The sequence below is a fragment of the Neomonachus schauinslandi genome, chromosome 7 (assembly GCF_002201575.2).
Source record: "Neomonachus schauinslandi chromosome 7, ASM220157v2, whole genome shotgun sequence".
NCBI classification, from domain to species: Eukaryota; Metazoa; Chordata; class Mammalia; order Carnivora; family Phocidae; genus Neomonachus; species Neomonachus schauinslandi.
In genome coordinates, this window is record NC_058409.1 from 146,112,764 (window position 1) to 146,130,961 (window position 18,198).

At 52.6% G+C, this 18,198-nt stretch overlaps 1 protein-coding gene across 1 annotated transcript; it reads left to right on the forward strand.

Annotated features, from left to right (window-relative positions):
• The first annotated feature begins 1,577 nt into the window (after nt 1-1,577).
• MED10 (mediator complex subunit 10) lies at nt 1,578-9,264 on the forward strand. The gene is made up of 4 exons (XM_021702512.2): nt 1,578-1,755; nt 2,989-3,072; nt 6,313-6,415; nt 8,575-9,264. Exons 1-4 carry the CDS (start codon nt 1,634-1,636, stop codon nt 8,671-8,673), a joined length of 408 nt encoding a protein of 135 aa, XP_021558187.1. The 5' UTR covers nt 1,578-1,633; the 3' UTR covers nt 8,674-9,264.
• Nucleotides 9,265-18,198: the final 8,934 nt, after the last annotated feature.

Consider the following 18,198-nt stretch of genomic DNA (forward strand, 5'->3'; position numbering starts at 1 on the left):
AGAGCAGAACAGAGGCTTTCCATATCAGCTTAGTACACCACATCGATTGGAGTCCCTGATTTCAGTAAGTCTGACAAATCAATTACCTTCACGGGGTTCCCATTTTTGGTCACATCTGGGAGAGATCATCCAGAAAAAGAACTCCCTCATTTTGCCTAAGACTCTAGGAACTGAATAGTGAGGATGATGTGTATTATGATATTCAATAAAGAAAGAAATCACTGTGGCCTGAGGAGTCCAGAGAGGCTATTGTAGGAGCAAACATCGGTTAGTCCTAGAAGAATGTGCAGGGAAGTTCCTTAGGAACAAAAGCGATGTGACCAAGATGGAATTCTGGTGAGATTAAGGAACAGCAGTTTACTACAGTCTCCGTGCAGTAGGGGGGCTATTCTTTAGAGACAGGAAGACCCATAGGGCCGTGTTTTATTTGAGCTGGCAGGAGAAGGCCTGACTTCCTTAGGTGGCAGGACTTAGGGAAGTAAGAGCTGAGTGGGAGGTGGTTAGAAGGAGGAGTTAGAGGAGGTGGATGCTAGGTACACACCAGATGAAGGAAGGGGGCCACTGCTGACCTCTATGGCTCCAACTGGGGGGCAGGGAAAGTACCTTTGTTGGGCTGTTCATGCAAACTTTAGGATTTCATTCTGCGGGTGTTTGTGAAGATGCTACATTGCATGGTGCATGTTGGTGACTGAGACCTCTCGTGGGACTGGCAGCAGTTACTGCTAGAAGGCCTCTATCTTGACAGGAGGCTTTAGTCACCATGAGCTGTCCTGGCTGCTAACGCACTCATTTGGGGAAGGCAGCTAGATCACTAACGGGAAAGTCACAGGTCTGAAGCCCAGCTTGAGCTGCCTTTTGGGTCAGGGCCAAGGCTGGGTGGCTCCAAGAGGGCCTGGGCCTGACTGAGGGAGGCCAGCCTCCAGGGGAACAGGCAGAGGCCTGGCTGGACCCTGAACATCAAGAAATGCAGGAATGGTGGGTCTTTAAGATCTCAAAGATGGCTTATGTCAGAGGGCAGGATTTCAGGTTTCTCTTCCCCATTCTTCATTATATTTTTTCCTGTACTGTTTTAATTATTTACAACGAGTACCTGTAATTTGTATATTCAGGAAAAAAGAAGCCATTTTCCTCGTGGGCATAAGCTACTCTTTCCAAGCACTGCCTGTTGTACTTCAGTCTTAACCAGTCTAAGCTCAAGTAGCTGTCCGCACTCATTATTCTAATTTTATGGACAAGAACGGAGCCTCAGAGGCTAGGGGACTTGCCCAGGGCCAGTGGAGGCAGAACGAGGTCCCGCAGGTCCCCACCGCTGGCTCTTGGTGGCCCTAAAAGCATGCACCGCAGTCCTGTAAACGAACACCTGAAGGATCCCACTCACCTGGGCGGCTCAGGGCTGGGGCGGGGCCGAGGTGACGTCCGCCTCGCCCCGCGCTCAAGCCCCGCCCCACACGCCTGTCCAGGGTGCGGACCACGCCCCCACGGGCCCACCCCGCCCAGCGCCTAGGCCCCGCCCCAGGCCCGCCCCCCAGGCCCCGCCTCCTGCCGCCAGAGGAAACGGAAGTGGCGGCGGGCCCGGGCGGAAGTAGGAAGCGGCGGAGCAGGACCTAGCGCTGGGCAGTGTTTGCTGCAGGCCATGGCGGAGAAGTTCGACCACCTGGAGGAACACCTGGAGAAGTTTGTGGAGAACATCCGGCAGCTCGGCATCATTGTCAGTGACTTCCAGCCCAGCAGCCAGGCCGGGCTCAACCAGAAGCTGTGAGTGGCGGCCTGAGTCCTTCGGCGTCTGCCGGGAGCCCGGGCCGGGAGCAGGGCGGGGGAGCCGGGCCGGGCAGCCGGGGAGCCTGGGGAGTGGTTTGGTGGGCTGCCAGGCCAGGGAGCCGGGGGTGGGGCTGGGGAGCCGGGGCCGGGGAGCCGGAGGGGTGGATGGGGGTGGGGTGGGGAGCCAGGGCGGGAGCCAGGGCCGGGGACCTGGGGTGGGGGGGGCGGATCCGGGGCTTGGCCGAGAGCCGCGCCTCTCCGCCGCCCTCCTCTGGGCCTGCGCCCGCCCCAGGCTGCGCACAGATGGCGGGCCGGGCCTCTTCCCTCCCGCTTTGCTTTGCTGGGACTTTTTCCTGAGGGCCCATTTGGAGACGTTGTCATGGTCAGATGGTGCATCTTCTGGGCCTGATAATCAAAGCCCTCCCTCCGTCCCGCGCGCGTGACTCCCAGAGTTTTCTCCTGGGCCCTTCTGGGGAGTTCAGTCCATGTCCTCAGAGGAGGCCGACTTCAGGGGGAGTGCACTAAACTGGGTCCCGGAAGGAGAAGGTTGTGAAGCTACCTGCTGCGGAGCCCTGGATGTGGAGGAATTGGAAGGGGGATGGTGGTGAGAAAGGGTGCAGACCGTTTAGTAATTTTTTTGGCAACAGTCCTGTGCTGGCCTTGGTGCTAGGGCTAGTGCTGGGATGGACAAGAGGCAAATACACATAGAATGAGTGCTCTGGAGAAGGTCTCCTAGCTTTACAGCAGGTACAGACATCAGACATGATTGCAACCCAGTGTTACAAACCTAGAGCTGGGGGACTAGCCTGGTGATCTCATTAGGCTCCAGAGTGGAGCTGAAGTTAAACCAGGCAGGGAAGGCTTTCCTCCTCTGAGATTTGGAGGATGGGTCAGGTGGGAGTCCACTGCCCCATGTGTTCCTTGATACTGCACACAAAACCAGGTGCACATCAGGGTAATTGTTTTTGAGAGAAGATCGATAATTTTCATCAGATTCTCAGAAAGGTTGGTTTCTATCCCCCAATATTGACAGTTCTGCTTTAGAAAGAAAATCTGATATTTGAGGGTATTCTCTAACCCCAAAACTTTCCTAGGAATTCTGTAGCTAACCAAAGAGCTACTCGCCTTGCTTGTGTAAGGAACTTTTGTGGAGCTCTCATTGGCCAGCCAGGTGGTGTTCCTGCTGCCATCTGCATTAACCACATGCCCCATTTTTGCTTTTTCCTGCAGGAATTTTATTGTTACTGGCTTACAGGATATTGATAAGTGCAGGCAGCAGCTTCATGACATTACTGTGCCTTTAGAAGTTTTTGAGTAAGTATCATTCTTGATATTCATTTGAGTATAATTCTTGTTTTATTGTGCTATAATGACGCCTTCAACACTGGCATTTAAGTGCCTGCTCTTTGGCAGGCACAGCGTAGGTGCTGGGGATAAGCCAGTGAAGAAAATGGACAAAAACCCCAGCTCTCAGGGAGCTTATGTTTTAATAGGATTAAAAATTAAAAACAAAACAAAACAAAGAAAACCCTCAGTATTGTATTGTTGAGAAAGAGTTACATGTGAATAAAGAGTTATTAAATGTGTGAAAAACATCATAAGCTCTCAAAGTCCTGCTTAGACAAAATAGTAGTCATATCACTTTCTTTTTTCTTGAGAGGTAGAAAGTCTTATATGGGCTCTATTATAAATTAAAAAAAAAAAATCTAGGCAGAAACAACCTGAGAAGTAATTTGGTGTGGTGTCTTCCAAACTGCCCTGGGAGTGCTAATTCTACGAGATGGTAAATATCTGCTCTTTTGGGCAAATCAAAAGGGGGTGGTTCTTAGGCCATGTAAATTTGGGAAGGCTGGTCACTGCTTTTTGCTCGAGAGTGGTGTGTGCCTTTCACAGTTGTGGCCCAGAGAACGCCTTCAGGAAAGAAACTTTCCAGGTTGGTTTCATTCAGGTTTTATCACACTGATTTCAGGGGTGAAGAACTGGTAAGTAACTGCAACAGGCTGTTTGGCTACTAAGTGTCAGAGTTAAGACTGAAATTCTGGACTTGTCCATCCTTGGCCAGCCGGATTTCTTTGTTTGTTTGTTTGTTTTTGTTTTATTTATTTATTTTAAAAATTTTATTATGTTATGTTAGTCACCATACAGTACATCATTAGTTTTTGATGTGGTGATCCACAATGCACTGTTTTTGTATAACACCCAGTGCTCCATGCAGTACATGCCCTCCTCAATACCCACCACCGGGCTAACCAATCCCCCCTCCCCCCTCCCCTCTAAAACCCTGTTTGTTTCTCAGGTCCATAGTCTCTCATGGTTCATCTCCCCCTCCAATTCCCCACCCCCATTTTTCCCTTCCTTCTCCTAATGTCCTCCATGTTATTCCTTATGTTCCACAAATAAGTGAAACCATATGATCATTGACTTTCTCTGCTTGGCTTATTTCACTTAGCATAATCTCCTCCAGTCCCATCCATGTTGATGTAAAAGTTGGGTATTCATCGTTTCTGATGGCTGAGTAATATTCCATTGTCTATATGGACCCCATCTTCTTTATCCATTCGTCTGTTGGAGGGCATCTCGGCTCTTTCCACAGTTTGGGCCAGCCGAGATTTCTGTGCCAAGCAATCCCCCCCCCCGCCAGGTGGAGCCAGTTTGGAATGGCAGGAATGTGCTAGTCGTTTTTGCATTAAAACCACAAATGTAAGTCACCAGATTTCCTGGAACAGTAAAGGGAAAGGTGACCCTCTTATGTCGCAGCGGGTCAGAGATACGAGGCCTAGTTACAGCACAGCTCAGCAGCTGCCCCCCCCCCCGGACACATGGGCTGCACTCTTCCCGGTCTCAGCTCTGTCCTCACCTGCTGGCTGTGGTGTTGCGTGCGCCCACCGAGTTCTCTGGGCGCAGGTGGGAGTGAAGGTCTTGTCCGTGTGGTGCAGCTCCTGACTCGATGGCCGCCTGCCCGAGAAGGGCGTGCAGCTGGAGGCCGATTCGTCTTCCTCGCAGTATCCTCAGTGGTGCCGCTCTGGCCTTGAATTTGTGGGATGGATGTACTGACAGATACCCAGTGACTGAAGGGCAAACGAGGGCAAGGGGGTTGGGGAAAGACTGCTTAGGGGCCACAGGCAGTGAAGCCTGGGCCACCAAACCACAGCCAGTGGGCAAAGGGGGTGGTTGAGATTCATCTGGGGGTTGGGGCCGAGCTGGCCTCTGAGCTCTGGTGGGCTGCAGATGCAAACCGTCCATCGAAGTGCCCGGTGCTGGAGGAATTTCCGGGTCCCAGTGGCCTTTCAGCACACACTTTCAGACACATTGTAGCAAAGATAAAAACTACACCTTGGCCATCTGTCCAGAACTTGGGGTTGATGTGTTGGCAGAGTGGCCCTCAGCCTTTGGGCCTTAGAGAAAGAGCCCTGTCCGAACGCTGTTGCTTTTGAGGTGGTTATTTGTTTAGGACACTTGAGCCTGTCAGGTGTTTTCTTCAGAAATGAATGTATTTTATTTAGAATGAACCATAATTTTGCTTCTTTCATTCCATCATTTCAAAAACATTGCAATAAAATGGAATTTCTAGAACATGTGACTTACTGATTTTTTTGTTACCTGTCATAATTAAAGGCCAGTTTTATTGCATTAATGGTAACTTAAGTGTTTTTGATCTGAAGTGACTTTTTTTTCCCCCTACTGGAGTGTAAATTGTACTTTGGTGGTGGTGATTTCTTTTTCTTTGTAATGAATAATTCAATTCAGCTGAAGGATATGACGGTCTGTAAGGTACAGAAGCAAGCAGGTGGCCCAGTGGTGGTAAATGGGGGTATGCATCTAGGTAGTATGCTCGAAGAAGTCTGTGGGTTAATGAAGACATTTTGGGGACAAGTGTCAAAAATTTCAAAAACAGTTTTATATAAGTTTAGAAATAAGTGGATAGAACCTCTCTTAAATACATGTTACTTGGGTGTATTTAGGAAAGTAGTATATCAGGACCCCCACCCCGAAAAGGTGGTGGACCGGTTTGTAAATCGTCTTGGGGCTGGCAGGGCTGGGGCTGTCCTGCCTGTAGCCCCCTGCCCCCTCCCGCAGCCCTGAAGCTCCTCTCTGAAGGGTACCCACAGGGACCGAGGGGGTGCACCTGGAGCGGAGGCTGTGTCTTGGCCGGCTCCCCGCTGTTGCGCAGCCTGAAACGCCGGCCCACATTAGTTCTCTCCTGTCAAGAGCTGCCTAACCTTATAGGTTATCGTGAGGATCGGGGGTAGTGGCTCTGAAACCGTTTGAAAACCACAAACGCTAAGACTGTGAAGTCGTAGCGCCACGAACTTGCTTGGTTAAAAGTGATCATTCCTTGATTTCGTGAGTTATTCACATTATTAGAAGTAATGTGAAGTCAAATCATCTGTACTTGCATAAATGGAAGAATCCTAATTCATGTGGTTCCTGGACACAGTTTCGTCTAAACAAGGCCATGTGCAGTTATACAGAGCTGACTTTTTTCCCCATCAGAAATCGTTGAGAATAGGTATCGGCCATGAGAATGTTAATTGAGATGTTTCATGTTTCCAGATACATAGATCAAGGACGAAACCCCCAGCTCTACACCAAAGAGTGCCTGGAGAGGGCTCTGGCCAAAAATGAACAAGTCAAAGGCAAGATCGACACAATGAAGGTAAGGCTCTTAGAAGCAGAAAATAAGGTCAGAACATAAATACTTACAGAGCACATTTGGCTGATAGACCTTGTTGTTTTTCTCCATACTTGGTAAAATGTAAGCTGTCTCACACGGTTACACAGCTGAGATTTCTGGGTGTAACGGGCAGTAAGTGAGGTCAGCTCTCCGGGAGCCTTGTGGGGGTAAACACAGGGTAGCAGAGTGTAGCCATCCTTGGAGGGAAGTCCAGGCTCATTTCCCTGATTGTTGGCGCTGGCTTACTGTTCGCACTTGTAAGACTTTCATATCTCGTGTTTGCACTTGGATGCTTTTCGCTTCCTTCGTTAGGCCACTTCCTGGAGTTCTGGTTGCAGCATTTAGAGCATGCCCTTCTGTTTGTCCAGTGCTTGTCTCTCGCGCCTGAGTCCAGACCCCTTCGGACCCTGTCCCCCGTCCTGCAGTTCTCCACAGAGAACTTCCTGTGTGTTTCTTTGCTTTGATGAGGACTAGAAAAGCATTGTGAACATGAAATATGTAGGGTTTTGGTTTTGGTTTTGTTTTTTTCTTAAATTGACTGCACTGTGATTCAGTTGGGGTATGTGTGTGGTTTTTCCTTTGGCCAGTGCCATCCCTGTAGCGACCCCACGTGTGTTGGCCTTGCACTGAGCGCCCTCCTGCCTCCCGGGCCTCCTGTCTGCTGCCGGGGATCCCCCAGACCCCTGTCCTTCCGTTTTTTTGGTGGAACTCTGGCGTGTTCTCTGCACACCAACTGTCCTTCGGGCTCAGCGTGTGTCAGAGAGGCCTTGCAGACCAGCCTTTCCTAAATCCTGATGAAGATGCCCCCTCCTCTTTCCTCTGTTTTGGTTTGTCTGCGGCCGCATAGGCTCCAGGACCTCGGGGCATGAGTGTGGTGTTCCCGCGCATGCCCCGAGCCCAGAGAGCGCCTCGCCGTTGGCCGAGGTGTGCAGGGATGGCCGCACACTGACCTCCGGGCTTGGGGCACTCTGGCCCAGTGTGGAGAATGAGCAGAGAGGCTCTGTCAGGGTGACAGTGACGTGTCTGTCACAGGCTGCCCTGGGGTCGCAGGGCTTCCGTCCCCCCGGGTGATCCATACTGATGCTCAGTAGCAGGCCCTCAGGTGGTGATGCGGTGGTTGTCAGTGGGGCGCCCGCAGCTTCCTTTCTGTTTGGTCACTTTGGGACCTAGTTGCTGTTGAGCTCAGTGTCACCCTGGGCACAGGATGCTGCCTTGATCGATAGGCTGACTGTACTGTCGTGCGAGTGAGCAGACATCCCTCTGTCACAGGCTGTGGGCTCTGTGCTTGGGCTCCCCGTGCTGCCCACTGTGCTGTGGGGGTGCCTGCTGGCGGTGACGCACGGGACGGTCACCTTCAGTGGGCATCTGTTGTGCTTGCTGGCAGTCTGCGTCACCTGGGATCTGTGCAGGTCTCGTGGTGCAGTTTTGTGGCCTTCGTTGGCTCCGTGGACCAGGTATTCAAACTTCTGAAAATTGCAGCTCCCATGGTGGTTGTATGTGGAGGTGCGGTGTCCCTGGAGGATGTCTTCTCACGTGCTCTGTTTTTGTTCGTGTCCGTAGTGCTGCGTTTCAGTAGGACTTAGACGAAGAGGTTTTGAGACAATACTTAGCTGCTCTTAAGATCGGATTCAAACACGTGTTATGCTGATAAGTAGGATCGAGAAGCCGCAGCATTTGTGGTAGACAGGTTTCCAGGTGCTCTGAAAGCTTTGATCAGCTGTTTGCACACTGAGTTTGATATGGTTTAATAATTGCTTAATTAAATATTACTTGAAGATTCCTGTTACGTGCGTCATCTACAAAAGTCATTTTCAGCTGTGTGCATGGCTGGCGCCTTACGGGAGGGGCTTTCTCTTATCTGGAGGATTTATTTTGTGTTGGACTGAGCGTTTCTCTTTCACATAGTTCATCACGTAGCTCTGACGCAGTTCCAGGCTCGGGGGCATCAGTTGGCAGCCAGGGTCCCGAGTGCCTCCGTGGAGATGAGCCGGCTGTGAGGGAACGGCTGCTTGCCCGGAGGGAAAGCACGCTCTGCTCTCTGCTCTCTGCTGAGTTGGAGGCTTTGGGGGTGGGGAGTGTCTTTCACTTGAGTGATGGGTCACAAACAAAGATATTTTGATGTTGTATGTTTTTCTTCTCAGAAATTTAAAAGTCTGTTGATTCAAGAACTTTCTAAAGTTTTTCCTGAAGACATGGCTAAGTATCGAAGCATCCGAGGGGAGGACCACCCCCCTTCCTAACTTCATCGTCCTGCCGCCCGAAGACCCTCCTGGTCTAGTGTGAGTCGCCGTGACCTTCAGGCAGGCTGTGACTGACAGTGGCACCCATGTCCTCCAGCCGCCCTGTCCTTGTCCTTGGCCTTGAGGGACGGCGGGGCGGGGCCTGGAGGGCTTGCAGAGTTGTGCCCTGGCTGCCCCTCTGTCCCTGATGTGCGTCTGTTCGGTCTGCAAGTTCTCAAACGGCCCGGAGTGCACGTCTTTGAGTGCGATGCATTTGATTCTCCCTGGCAGAGTAGTCTTGAGAATATTAACTATGCTAGGTACATTAAGTTTTTAAAAATTCCTAATGGTTTTGCTTTTATGTACTGTTTCTTTTCCATTTTATTATGGTGTCAAAGAAAGCTAAAAGAAAAAAGAAAAATTGGCTTAATCTAAGAAGTCCTTTAAGTTGGTGTCTTATATTTTCAAGTATAATGCATAAAGAATGTGTTCAGTGTAACTGTTTACATGGATTTCAATTAGACATAAGCGTATAATAAAGCCTTTAAGTATTTATGTGATTTATTCCATGTAATTATTTTTATAACATAGTATAGTACAGTGTATCTTGTAAACAGTCAATTATTACTTCCCCAAAGTGTGAATAATATTCATAAAATTTGTTCTCCAGGCATTTAGGCAGAACTCTGGTTCCCCCCCTGGAGGGCAGGACAAACACTGAGGGAGGTGGATGCATGGCCGCTAGGGACCTGCCCCCGCAGGGCTGCGTGTTCCCCGCAGAGGGTGCACACATCCTGTGGGTCAGCTGCACACTGTGTAGGCCTGTCCCGATGGCCCTGGGAGCCTGTGTTCCTGGTAAACTTGGGGCGATGCTGGCTGTGATCTGGGCTGTGTTCTGAGTCACAGGCCTATGGCAGCAGCATTTCTCAAGAGTGACCTGCAGGCTACCTGCATCTGGGTGACCTGGACTTCTTTATTAGAAAGTGGGCCCCGGAGCGCCTGGGTGGCTCAGTCGGTTAAGTGTCAGACTCTGATTTTGGCTCAGGTGGTGATCTCAGCCCTTTGTCGGGCTCTCTCTCTCAAAATAAGAAAGAAATTGGGTCCTATGTAATCAAGAGGCTCTAGGCTGAGGCCCAGGAACCTGCATTGTCAGTTTGCACCCCGGCCTTGTCTAGATCCGAGAACCATTGCACTGAGGACTCTGACCGCCCCCCGACCCACCTGTGTGCAGTATAAGGGTGTAGTGTGACGTGGGCTCCAGTGGGCTCTGTCCCATGAGTGGGGGTCAGAGCCCACCTTTCACCATCCTTCACTGACCACTTCTTGTGGAATTGGGGGCGCTTGGGCATGCCATTGCTTCCCAAGGCAGTCTTTTTTTTTTTTTTTTCTTTTTTAAAGATTTTATTTGACAGAGACACAGCGAGAGAGGGAATACAAGCAGGGGGAGTGGGAGAGGGAGGAGCAGGCTTCCCGCGGGGCAGGGAGCCGGATGTCGGGCTTGATCCCCATGACCCTGGGACCATGACCTGAGCCGAAGGCAGACGCTTCACCGACTGAGCCCAGGCGTCCCTCCCCAAGGCAGTCTTGCCCAGTCAGGGGCCAGGCTCCTTAGGAAGCTGCTTCCTCATTGTTAGCAGTTTGATTCTTCGAAACTACACCAGGAAGGCAGCCCCACCCTGGGAACAGGTCTTCTAGATAAGGGGTGCTCCCAGGCCGGGAGGTCCTGGAGCCACCAGCCCCCTCCTGCATTGGTTTTCCAGCCTGAGGCTGCCCTGACTAATAGTGGCTATGTGGGCCGGGGGGCGTGGCTCATGAGCACTTCCCAAACCCCGTCCTCATGAGTCACTCAGTGGACCCTTACCGAGGCCCCTGAGCTGCGGATTTCAGAGCAGGGACTGGGGCACAGGGAGGCTGAGAGGCAGAGCTGCGACACAGGCCACCTGCCGAGCGGGTGAGCCTCGGGGCTCCCCTGCCGCTGGGACATCAGTAGGCAGGTGCCCCGGACCATCAGTGTCCGTGTCAGAACACGGCGCCATGACTCCCGGGTGCTGGTGGTCTTATCCCTGCCTCCGTGAGAGCTGTGTTCCCATCCCCTCTGCAGTGTTGCCTGGTGCGTCCAGAGGTGTCGGAGTTCCTGTCCCTGGCTCTGAGGCTCACAGGACGTAGCTGGCGGTTGGGCGCTCTTCACATCCCGGGCCTTGGAAGCATCATGGCCTTCGGCCCTTTAATACCCATGTCTGAACCTTGGGACGAATGGGTCCTCATCAGTTGGGGGGGGGATGTTGTCTGGAGGCAGTGTGGAGGTGCACCGCCCCACAGGTGGTGGGGCTGCTTCCCCGGGCCCCAGGGGGGCAGCTCACTGGGTTGTTCACCAGTCTCCTTTCTGGGAACATCTTTCCCTCTTGGGTGTGTGGCCCGGCTGCCTGGGAACCTTTAACTCGCGCGTGTGTGTGACGCCCCGAGCACCGCAGCGGATCCCCAGTGCATTGGCATCTAGGCTCGGGATGCTGCGACGTCGCCTTGCCGTGTCCCTGGGTTCGTGGCTGGGTCCCCGCTTGGCACCGCAGCAGGCCCTCCCTGTGCTCCTCGCGAGAGCCGGGCGCACTCAAATCCTCTGCCGGCTGCTGGGCCGTGCCTCCCCCCGAACCGCCTTCTGTCACTCTCGCGAGGTCAGAGGAGCCTTGGGGGCTCCGCGCGTGGCCGTCCTGCAGTCTCACTGTGGAGGTGGGACCTGGATCTCCCACGCACTGTCCCCAGGACTTCTCCACCGGAAGGTCCAAGACCCCACCTCAGACTCAGGAGGCACCCACCTGAACTCCCTCTCCCGAGGCCTTTGGCTGCTCTCCAGGGCTTCCGGTCAGTTCAGACCATAACCAGTGGGCTCCTCCCGATGCAGTATCGACCATTTTGTGATTGCCTTTTCTCTCTGACATGCCTTACCCATGGACCACCCCCCCACCCTCCGAATTGCCAGGTCCTTCTTCAATTTTAAGCTCTTCTCTCCACTGCTTCCCAGAACAGATCAGCCAACCGACCCAAAAGCCCAATCATTTGTGATGGTGCATACCTGAATCTCTGTACCAGCACGAGGCTGGCCCTGGTTCATGTGTGGGACCGGGGCTTCAAACGCCCGTTCTGGTCACCTGTGCTGCCTCTATGGTTAAGAAAACAAAACACAAAAAACGTAAGCCCACTTTTATGCAGAAATAGAATGTCCTTCATCTTTTTGGGGGCACAGGCGCACCTCGGACATGGTGGGTTGGGTTCCAGACCGCTGCAGCAAAGAGAGTCAAGGAAGTTTCTTGGTTTCCCGGTGCATGTCAGTTACGTTTGCACTATACTGTAGTTAAGTGTACAATAGCATTCTGTCAAAAAAAAAAAAATGTATGGACAATGAAAAGATCCTTTATTCCTGAAAAATGCTGACCATCATCTGAGCTTCCAGCAAGTCATAATCACCGATCTCCAATCCCTGTAACAAACAGAATAATAAAAAAGTCGTTTCAAGTACTGTGAGAATGACCAAAATGTGACACAGGAACACAAAATGAGCAAATGCTTTTGGAAAAATGGGACCGATAGATGTGCTGGACAGAGGGTTGTCCCCACCTCCCCTTTGTAAAAACGCAAAATCTGTGATGCACGATAAAGCAAAACGTGATGAAACGAGGTAAGCCTGTGAAACAGATGCGTCCAAGACCTAATTTCTGTGTTAATGTCAGAATTTTCATCAGTCCCTCTGCAGAGGTCCAGGTAGAGCGGAGGATTCTCCAGGGATGGGAGCAGGCTGTGGGGAGGGTGCTAGGAGTGGGAAGGGCTGTCAGCGCACGTCCCCAGTCCACAGCATCTGCTGCCCCCGGGAGCTCTGCGGCTGCCCGAACAAAGCGCCACAAACTGGCCAGCTTGAGCCAATGGAAATTTGGCTGACGGTTCTGGAGACCAGAAATGAAGGTGTTGGCACAGCCGCACAGTCTCTGGAGGCTCGGGAGGGTCCTTCTGCCTCCTTCAGGTTCTGCTGGCTCCAGGTGTTCTGTGGGGCCGCCTCCTCTGGTGTCGGCCTGTCTTCATGTGGCTTTCTGTTCTCCACATGTCTCACCACTGTGTCTCTCACCGTGATGTTTATTGCTGGACTTAGTCCCCCCTTGACCATCCAGGATGATCTCATCTCGAGAGTCTCAATTGCATCCGCAAAGACTCTTTCAAAGGAAGGTGACAGTTACAGGGTCTGCATGGACACAGCTTTTGGGGAGCCACCATTGCCCCCACCACTGTGCCCTTTTTGTCAGGTTCGGCCATCCAGTGTCCAAGCTTTGCTGTTGAGGGGCTGCCATGTCTGTACCCCCAGATCCGTGCAAAGCCCAGCTAATGCCCATGTGACTGAGCCCCTTCTTCTCAGGGGACGCTGACCATGAGTTGAGAGTTTAAGACCAAGGGCTGCGGGGCGCCTGGGTGGCTCAGTCGTTAAGCGTCTGCCTTCCACTCAGGTCATGATCCCAGGGTCCTGGGATCCAGCCCCACATCAGGCTTCCTGCTCTGTGGGGAGTCTGCTTCTCCCTCTCCCACTCCCCCTGCTTGTGTTCCCTCTCTCGCTGTGTCTCTCTCTGTCAAATTGATAAATAAAATCTTAAAAAAAAGAAGACCAAGGGCTAGTGAAGACAGTGAAGTGTGTGTCTCCAGGTAGAGACAGAATGCTTTTTGTTGTCTTCCCTCTCCCATAAGATCATTTTTTATTTTTTTAAAAGAAAAACATGATGCAAAAAGAAAGAAAAAAGACACAGACCTTGTGGTTTGTTGATAAGGAAGAAGCATCGTGGGTGACAGTGAAGTTTCAAAGCTGAAGGCTGAGACACACACATCAGCAGCACCTCATCGCTGCAGGTGTGCGGAGGCCGGGTCCGCGAGAGAATCAGCCGAGCCGGGCAGCTGGAGCCCGGCTGCAGGGTTGGGGGAGCTCCGGCAGCTTGGGGAGCTCAGGGGGCGGAGCTCAGGGAGGGAGTTCATGGAGGGTCTTCATGGCCTCCGCGGAGCTGCCGCATAGGCTCACATAGGACAGAGCAAAGGTGGCGAGAAGTGACCAAGCCGCACTTCCTCCTTCGGACACTGAGCCTCCCCACTATTGTCTCGAGCCGCAAGGACACACGCTCTCCGGTGTCACATGACACACGAGCTCCCGCTGATCCTTTTTATCAACATGGTCTCCCAAAGCAAACATAGTGAGTTCTTGTTTTTTGGTAAGTGTACCGTGAACACAAAGATGTGGGACGCACACGTGCATTTCATTGTAAAACATTGGAAGTAGAGGCAGAGGACATGTCTTACTCGAGGGCCGTCTTCAGCTGCAAGTACGGATCTCATGGGGCCGCCCGCCTGCGTTCTGTGCGCACCTGCAGCCTGCTCAGTGGGGCTGGGAGGGGACAGCCGCCTGCGGTAGGGACCGCGTGAGCAGCAGCTCAGGCACGAAGCAGATTCCTGCTCCAGAGGCCGGGGCGCTCCTGCTGCTGGCGCGGCAGGGGGTGTTCCAGGATGACCTGGAGGGGTGGGGGCAGGCTCGCAGGTGCCAGCAGCAGTCAGCTGTTCGGAGGACGGCACCTGTCCTGGCTGGGGCGGAGCCACGCAGATCGCGGGGACCTCAGGGAGCCCCATGTGGGGTTGTTCCAGGCGCAGGTCTCTAGCTGTCGATGGCGGCCTCGAAGTAGTAGAGGGGGACAAAACAATGTGATTCCTGTCACTGCAGCAGGACAGGAATGTGTTCATTTTGAACACACTGAGTTTAAAGTGCCTCTGATACATCTGGACAAACATGCAGCTGGACATATAACACAGCAATAGCTAATACTTCTATAGCATTTAATGACCACACAGACATACGTACACGTATTTCTACCCTGGAGAACACGTCGTGAGCGCTGTGTGTGTACACGTACGCACATTACACACGTGCACACGCTGAGCTGTGACCCCTCATGCGCGCGGCCTCACCGCCGACGGGCCGGTATTTCGGGATGGGGCCGGTGAGGAGGGAGGGAAGCGAGATCACAGGTGGGATCCCGACAAGTGGGAGGGATGGCGCCGGAGGGCTGGGTCTGCCTCCACATGCACGCGCTAAGGAAAGTCCATGTGCAGACGTGGCGGGGGAGGGGAGGGCGGGGGTGGCTGTCTACAACCCGACGAGGGCTCTCACCAGGACCCGACCTTGCCAGCACCCCGATCGCCGACTTCCAGCCTCCAGAACTCTGAGGACTGGGTACCGGGTCTTGAGGCCGCCCGTCTGTGGTGCCGTGTTCACGGAGGCCACGCCAGGGCACAGCTGTTCACTCTGAGTGCCTGGGACATCTCATCATCAGTCAACCCATAATGACCAGTCAATAAAGAGTCACGCCCTTTTATTATTTCTCTGTTAATTTGATGCAGTCTGATTGCTGGTCTCGGTTCCCAGAGCAACTGTCTGATTATTTTGTCCATTATGCCCAGCTCATCTGCCTAGTGGGGTGCTTAGTCCCGGCCTGAGGAGGAGGGGGTGGAGGGGGAAGAGGAGGGAGGAGGCAGGGAGGGTGGTCCTGTGGCATCTCCGTGGTGGGCAATGGCCCGCTTAGAGAAGCCAAGGCTCAGGTCCTTTGTCATCTTCTTGGAACTTTTCTAACCTCGACTCTCAATCCTGGACAGAAGGGAGACAGGCTGGCTGCGACCCCGAGGTGGGGCACAGACCAGTGCGGGTCACAAGAGCCCTCTTACCGGCCATTCTTACGGAGTAGCCACAAGGATAATGAGGGTGGGAAGGGAGTCCAGCCTCACTGCAGCTGAACACACAGGCTGTGGAGACAAGGGATGTGCTGATGGAATATTTATCCCTGGCTTTATTTATAGCATCGTCTGGTGCAGAAACAGAAATCAGCTAAGCGGCAGATAGGTGGGCCCATCCCTCACGGGGCCCGGGGCTGCAGCGGCTTTCCTGGAGCTCGGGCTCACAGCACGCAGCCCTTTGTTTTCCACTCTGTCCCTGCCCCTTGTTCTGCTCCGGACTTTGTCAGTTGTCCTTGGGCTCCTGCCATCAGACCCTGGGTTCTGTGACCCTGTGATGTTCTGCAAGGCCTTTTGGTGCCCGTGTGCGAGACAAGCAGGATTGTGAGAATCTCTGTTTCTGGAGGGCTTTTCCACCTCTTCGTTTCTGTTGGGGAATAGCAGTCCCCCCCACCCCGCCCCCCGGGCCAGGATTTCTCACAAGGATCCAGAAGCACTTTTCCCATTACCTTTGACATTTCAAAGGCTTTTAGGGGTGAGCCATCTTACGCAGGATACTAGCATCAATAATACTTTAAAATTTAAAGACAATTTTATATAACATATCCCATTTGATAATTTAAATACACATTGAAAATGATTATGCATGTATGTGCATGTGTATTTCATTACAGTTTTATTTAATTACAGTCATTATCAGCCCTTATCTAGTGTTTCGTGTGGGTAGGCAGCAAATTAGGGAAGGTTCAACTAACAATAAGTGAAAAAAGATAAGGGTTAGATTTTCTCCTGTGACAGCAATTCCAAGTGTCCGCCCAGAACAGCTGTGGCTGTTCCCAAGCATCAACCAGGCTCCACGCTGATTTGCTTTTCTGTCTGCCGCTTTCAGCAAGTGGTTTTGCCTTCACATCACAACATGGGTGCTGTCTCTCCGGCTACAACATCTGCATTCCAGGCTGGGAGAACATAGAAGAGGATGGGCAAAGGGTGATAGGCAGAAAGTCCTCTGCTGTAGATGCTTTGCCATTTCCTTCTGGAGGGACTGTCTCCCTTAGGGTCTTCTACCCTCATCTCATTGGCCAGGATGGGGTCTCTTGGCCACCCCAATTTGCAAGGGAGGTGAGATGAGCTAGATCTTAGCTTTCGCAGCCTGTGGAGCACAGACAGGCCAGAGGGGAGGGGACTGGGAAAGGGAGCTGTCAGGTGACCTCCTGGGCCTGTTCCGGCACATTCAGGACAGAGACCTGGATTCTACATCCCTGGCGCTGATGTGGGTTCTTTCCCGCAGAAACTTACTTGTCGGGGTAACTTAAGGCCAAACTTTAAATTTCTTGTAAGTAAATTTAGATCCCAGATGCAAGGCTGTGAGTTTTTCCAGTTTAGTTTACTTGGCAAATACGTGGGGTCTTTGCATCAAGAGCCAAAGGTACAAAGCTACATGACGCCCCCCTCCATGGACGGCATGTGGAAGGAGGTCAGGATGCAGGGCCCTCCCCAGGCTCATGCTGCGGTGCTGGGGAAGAGCGTGGACGGCAGAGACTAAGAGCAGAGGTGGAGCTTGGGCCCATCTCTCCTGGCGTCCGGGAGATGAGTGGCAGGGGCAGTGCCTTACCTGAGGTCCATGCCACACCTCTGCTCCTGGACTTGCCGTGGCCCCAACCCATGTAGTCCCAAGTCAGTGGCTTCAGATGCTGCTGTGGCCCAAGTGCACTCACAGGCGGGGAAAGCAGGGAGGGTGCTGGCTTTGGCCCTCTGAGGCCAGGCAGAGGACTCCTGGGTCCTGGGCTGCAAGAGTCTCCCACGCTCAGTGGTTCTAAATGCTTCCTGCAGCGGGGTGGGGAGAAGGAGGGGAGCCAGAGGATAGCCATCTGCCTCTTCAGCGCCTGCCGCCCGCTGCATTCTCAGCTTCTCCCCTTCTTCTGCCATCATCCCTTCCTACCTTCCTACTCCTTGTGCTTTCCCTTCTGCACGCTGGGCACTTCCAGGGTCTGCAGCCCTCCCAGCGCGCCTTTTCCTCCTCCCCTCCCTCCCACCCCTCCCCTGGAGAAGGCCCTGAGCTCTGTCCAGACCCTCTCAGCTGCCCCACCAGGGAGCGACTGAGTGTGAGATGCGCTCAGGATAAAGAAGAGACTGATCCCCTTGGCGCCTGCCCTCTCTTTCCCGCTCTCTCCATGTGACACTGCAGGACCCTTTGGTTAATGTGGCACTGTATTAGGGGACGATGCACATATTTTAAGGTACCCGCTGGGCAGCCTGTTTATTAATTTGCAAGTGTGCACAGACTGGAGCGTCCGTGTCCCAAAGGGATGCTAACACAGTTGTCTACGGATTTAATCAAAAGAAGCAGCTGGAGCTCCGGGTGAGGCTGAGTTATGAAATTAAGGCACAGAGCAAAACAGAAGATGGGCCTTTTATGTAAACTGTTGTCTGACCCCTTTAAGTTCAGGATGTGAGTGAGCATCGAATGCCCATCTTCCGAAGAGTATCATGCCCCACTGTGAAACCAATTGTGTTGCAGGAGCAAATGGAGGCCATTATCACTGATTACTGATGACCATTTATTCACCGTCTGCAGCGTGCATCCAGAGTCTCTCTCAGCACAGAGTCCTGCAGCCTTCCCACAGACATAAGGCAGTTAAACAGTATCGATTTGCGATTTGGACCGGTTTTTCCTATTGCATCTCTTGTTAAGCTTCAATAGGCTTGTTTGTACAAATGTTATACAGTGAGCAAAAGCAGATAGCACCGTAGCGCCCCGTTATTTCATATGCTCGTTTTCCGCGCTGAAAAATGCAACCAGTACGGTGT

What these genes read in the sequence shown, in the direction of transcription:
- MED10 (XM_021702512.2), top strand. Translation starts at nt 1,634, where the DNA reads ATGGCGGAGAAGTTCGACCACCTGGAGGAACACCTGGAGAAGTTTGTG. An exon ending in GTGCCTTTAGAAGTTTTTGA is followed by an intron (nt 3,073 to 6,312) that starts GTAAGTATCATT and finishes TCATGTTTCCAG; the next exon opens with ATACATAGATCAAGGACGAA. An exon ending in GCAAGATCGACACAATGAAG is followed by an intron (nt 6,416 to 8,574) that starts GTAAGGCTCTTA and finishes TTTTCTTCTCAG; the next exon opens with AAATTTAAAAGTCTGTTGAT.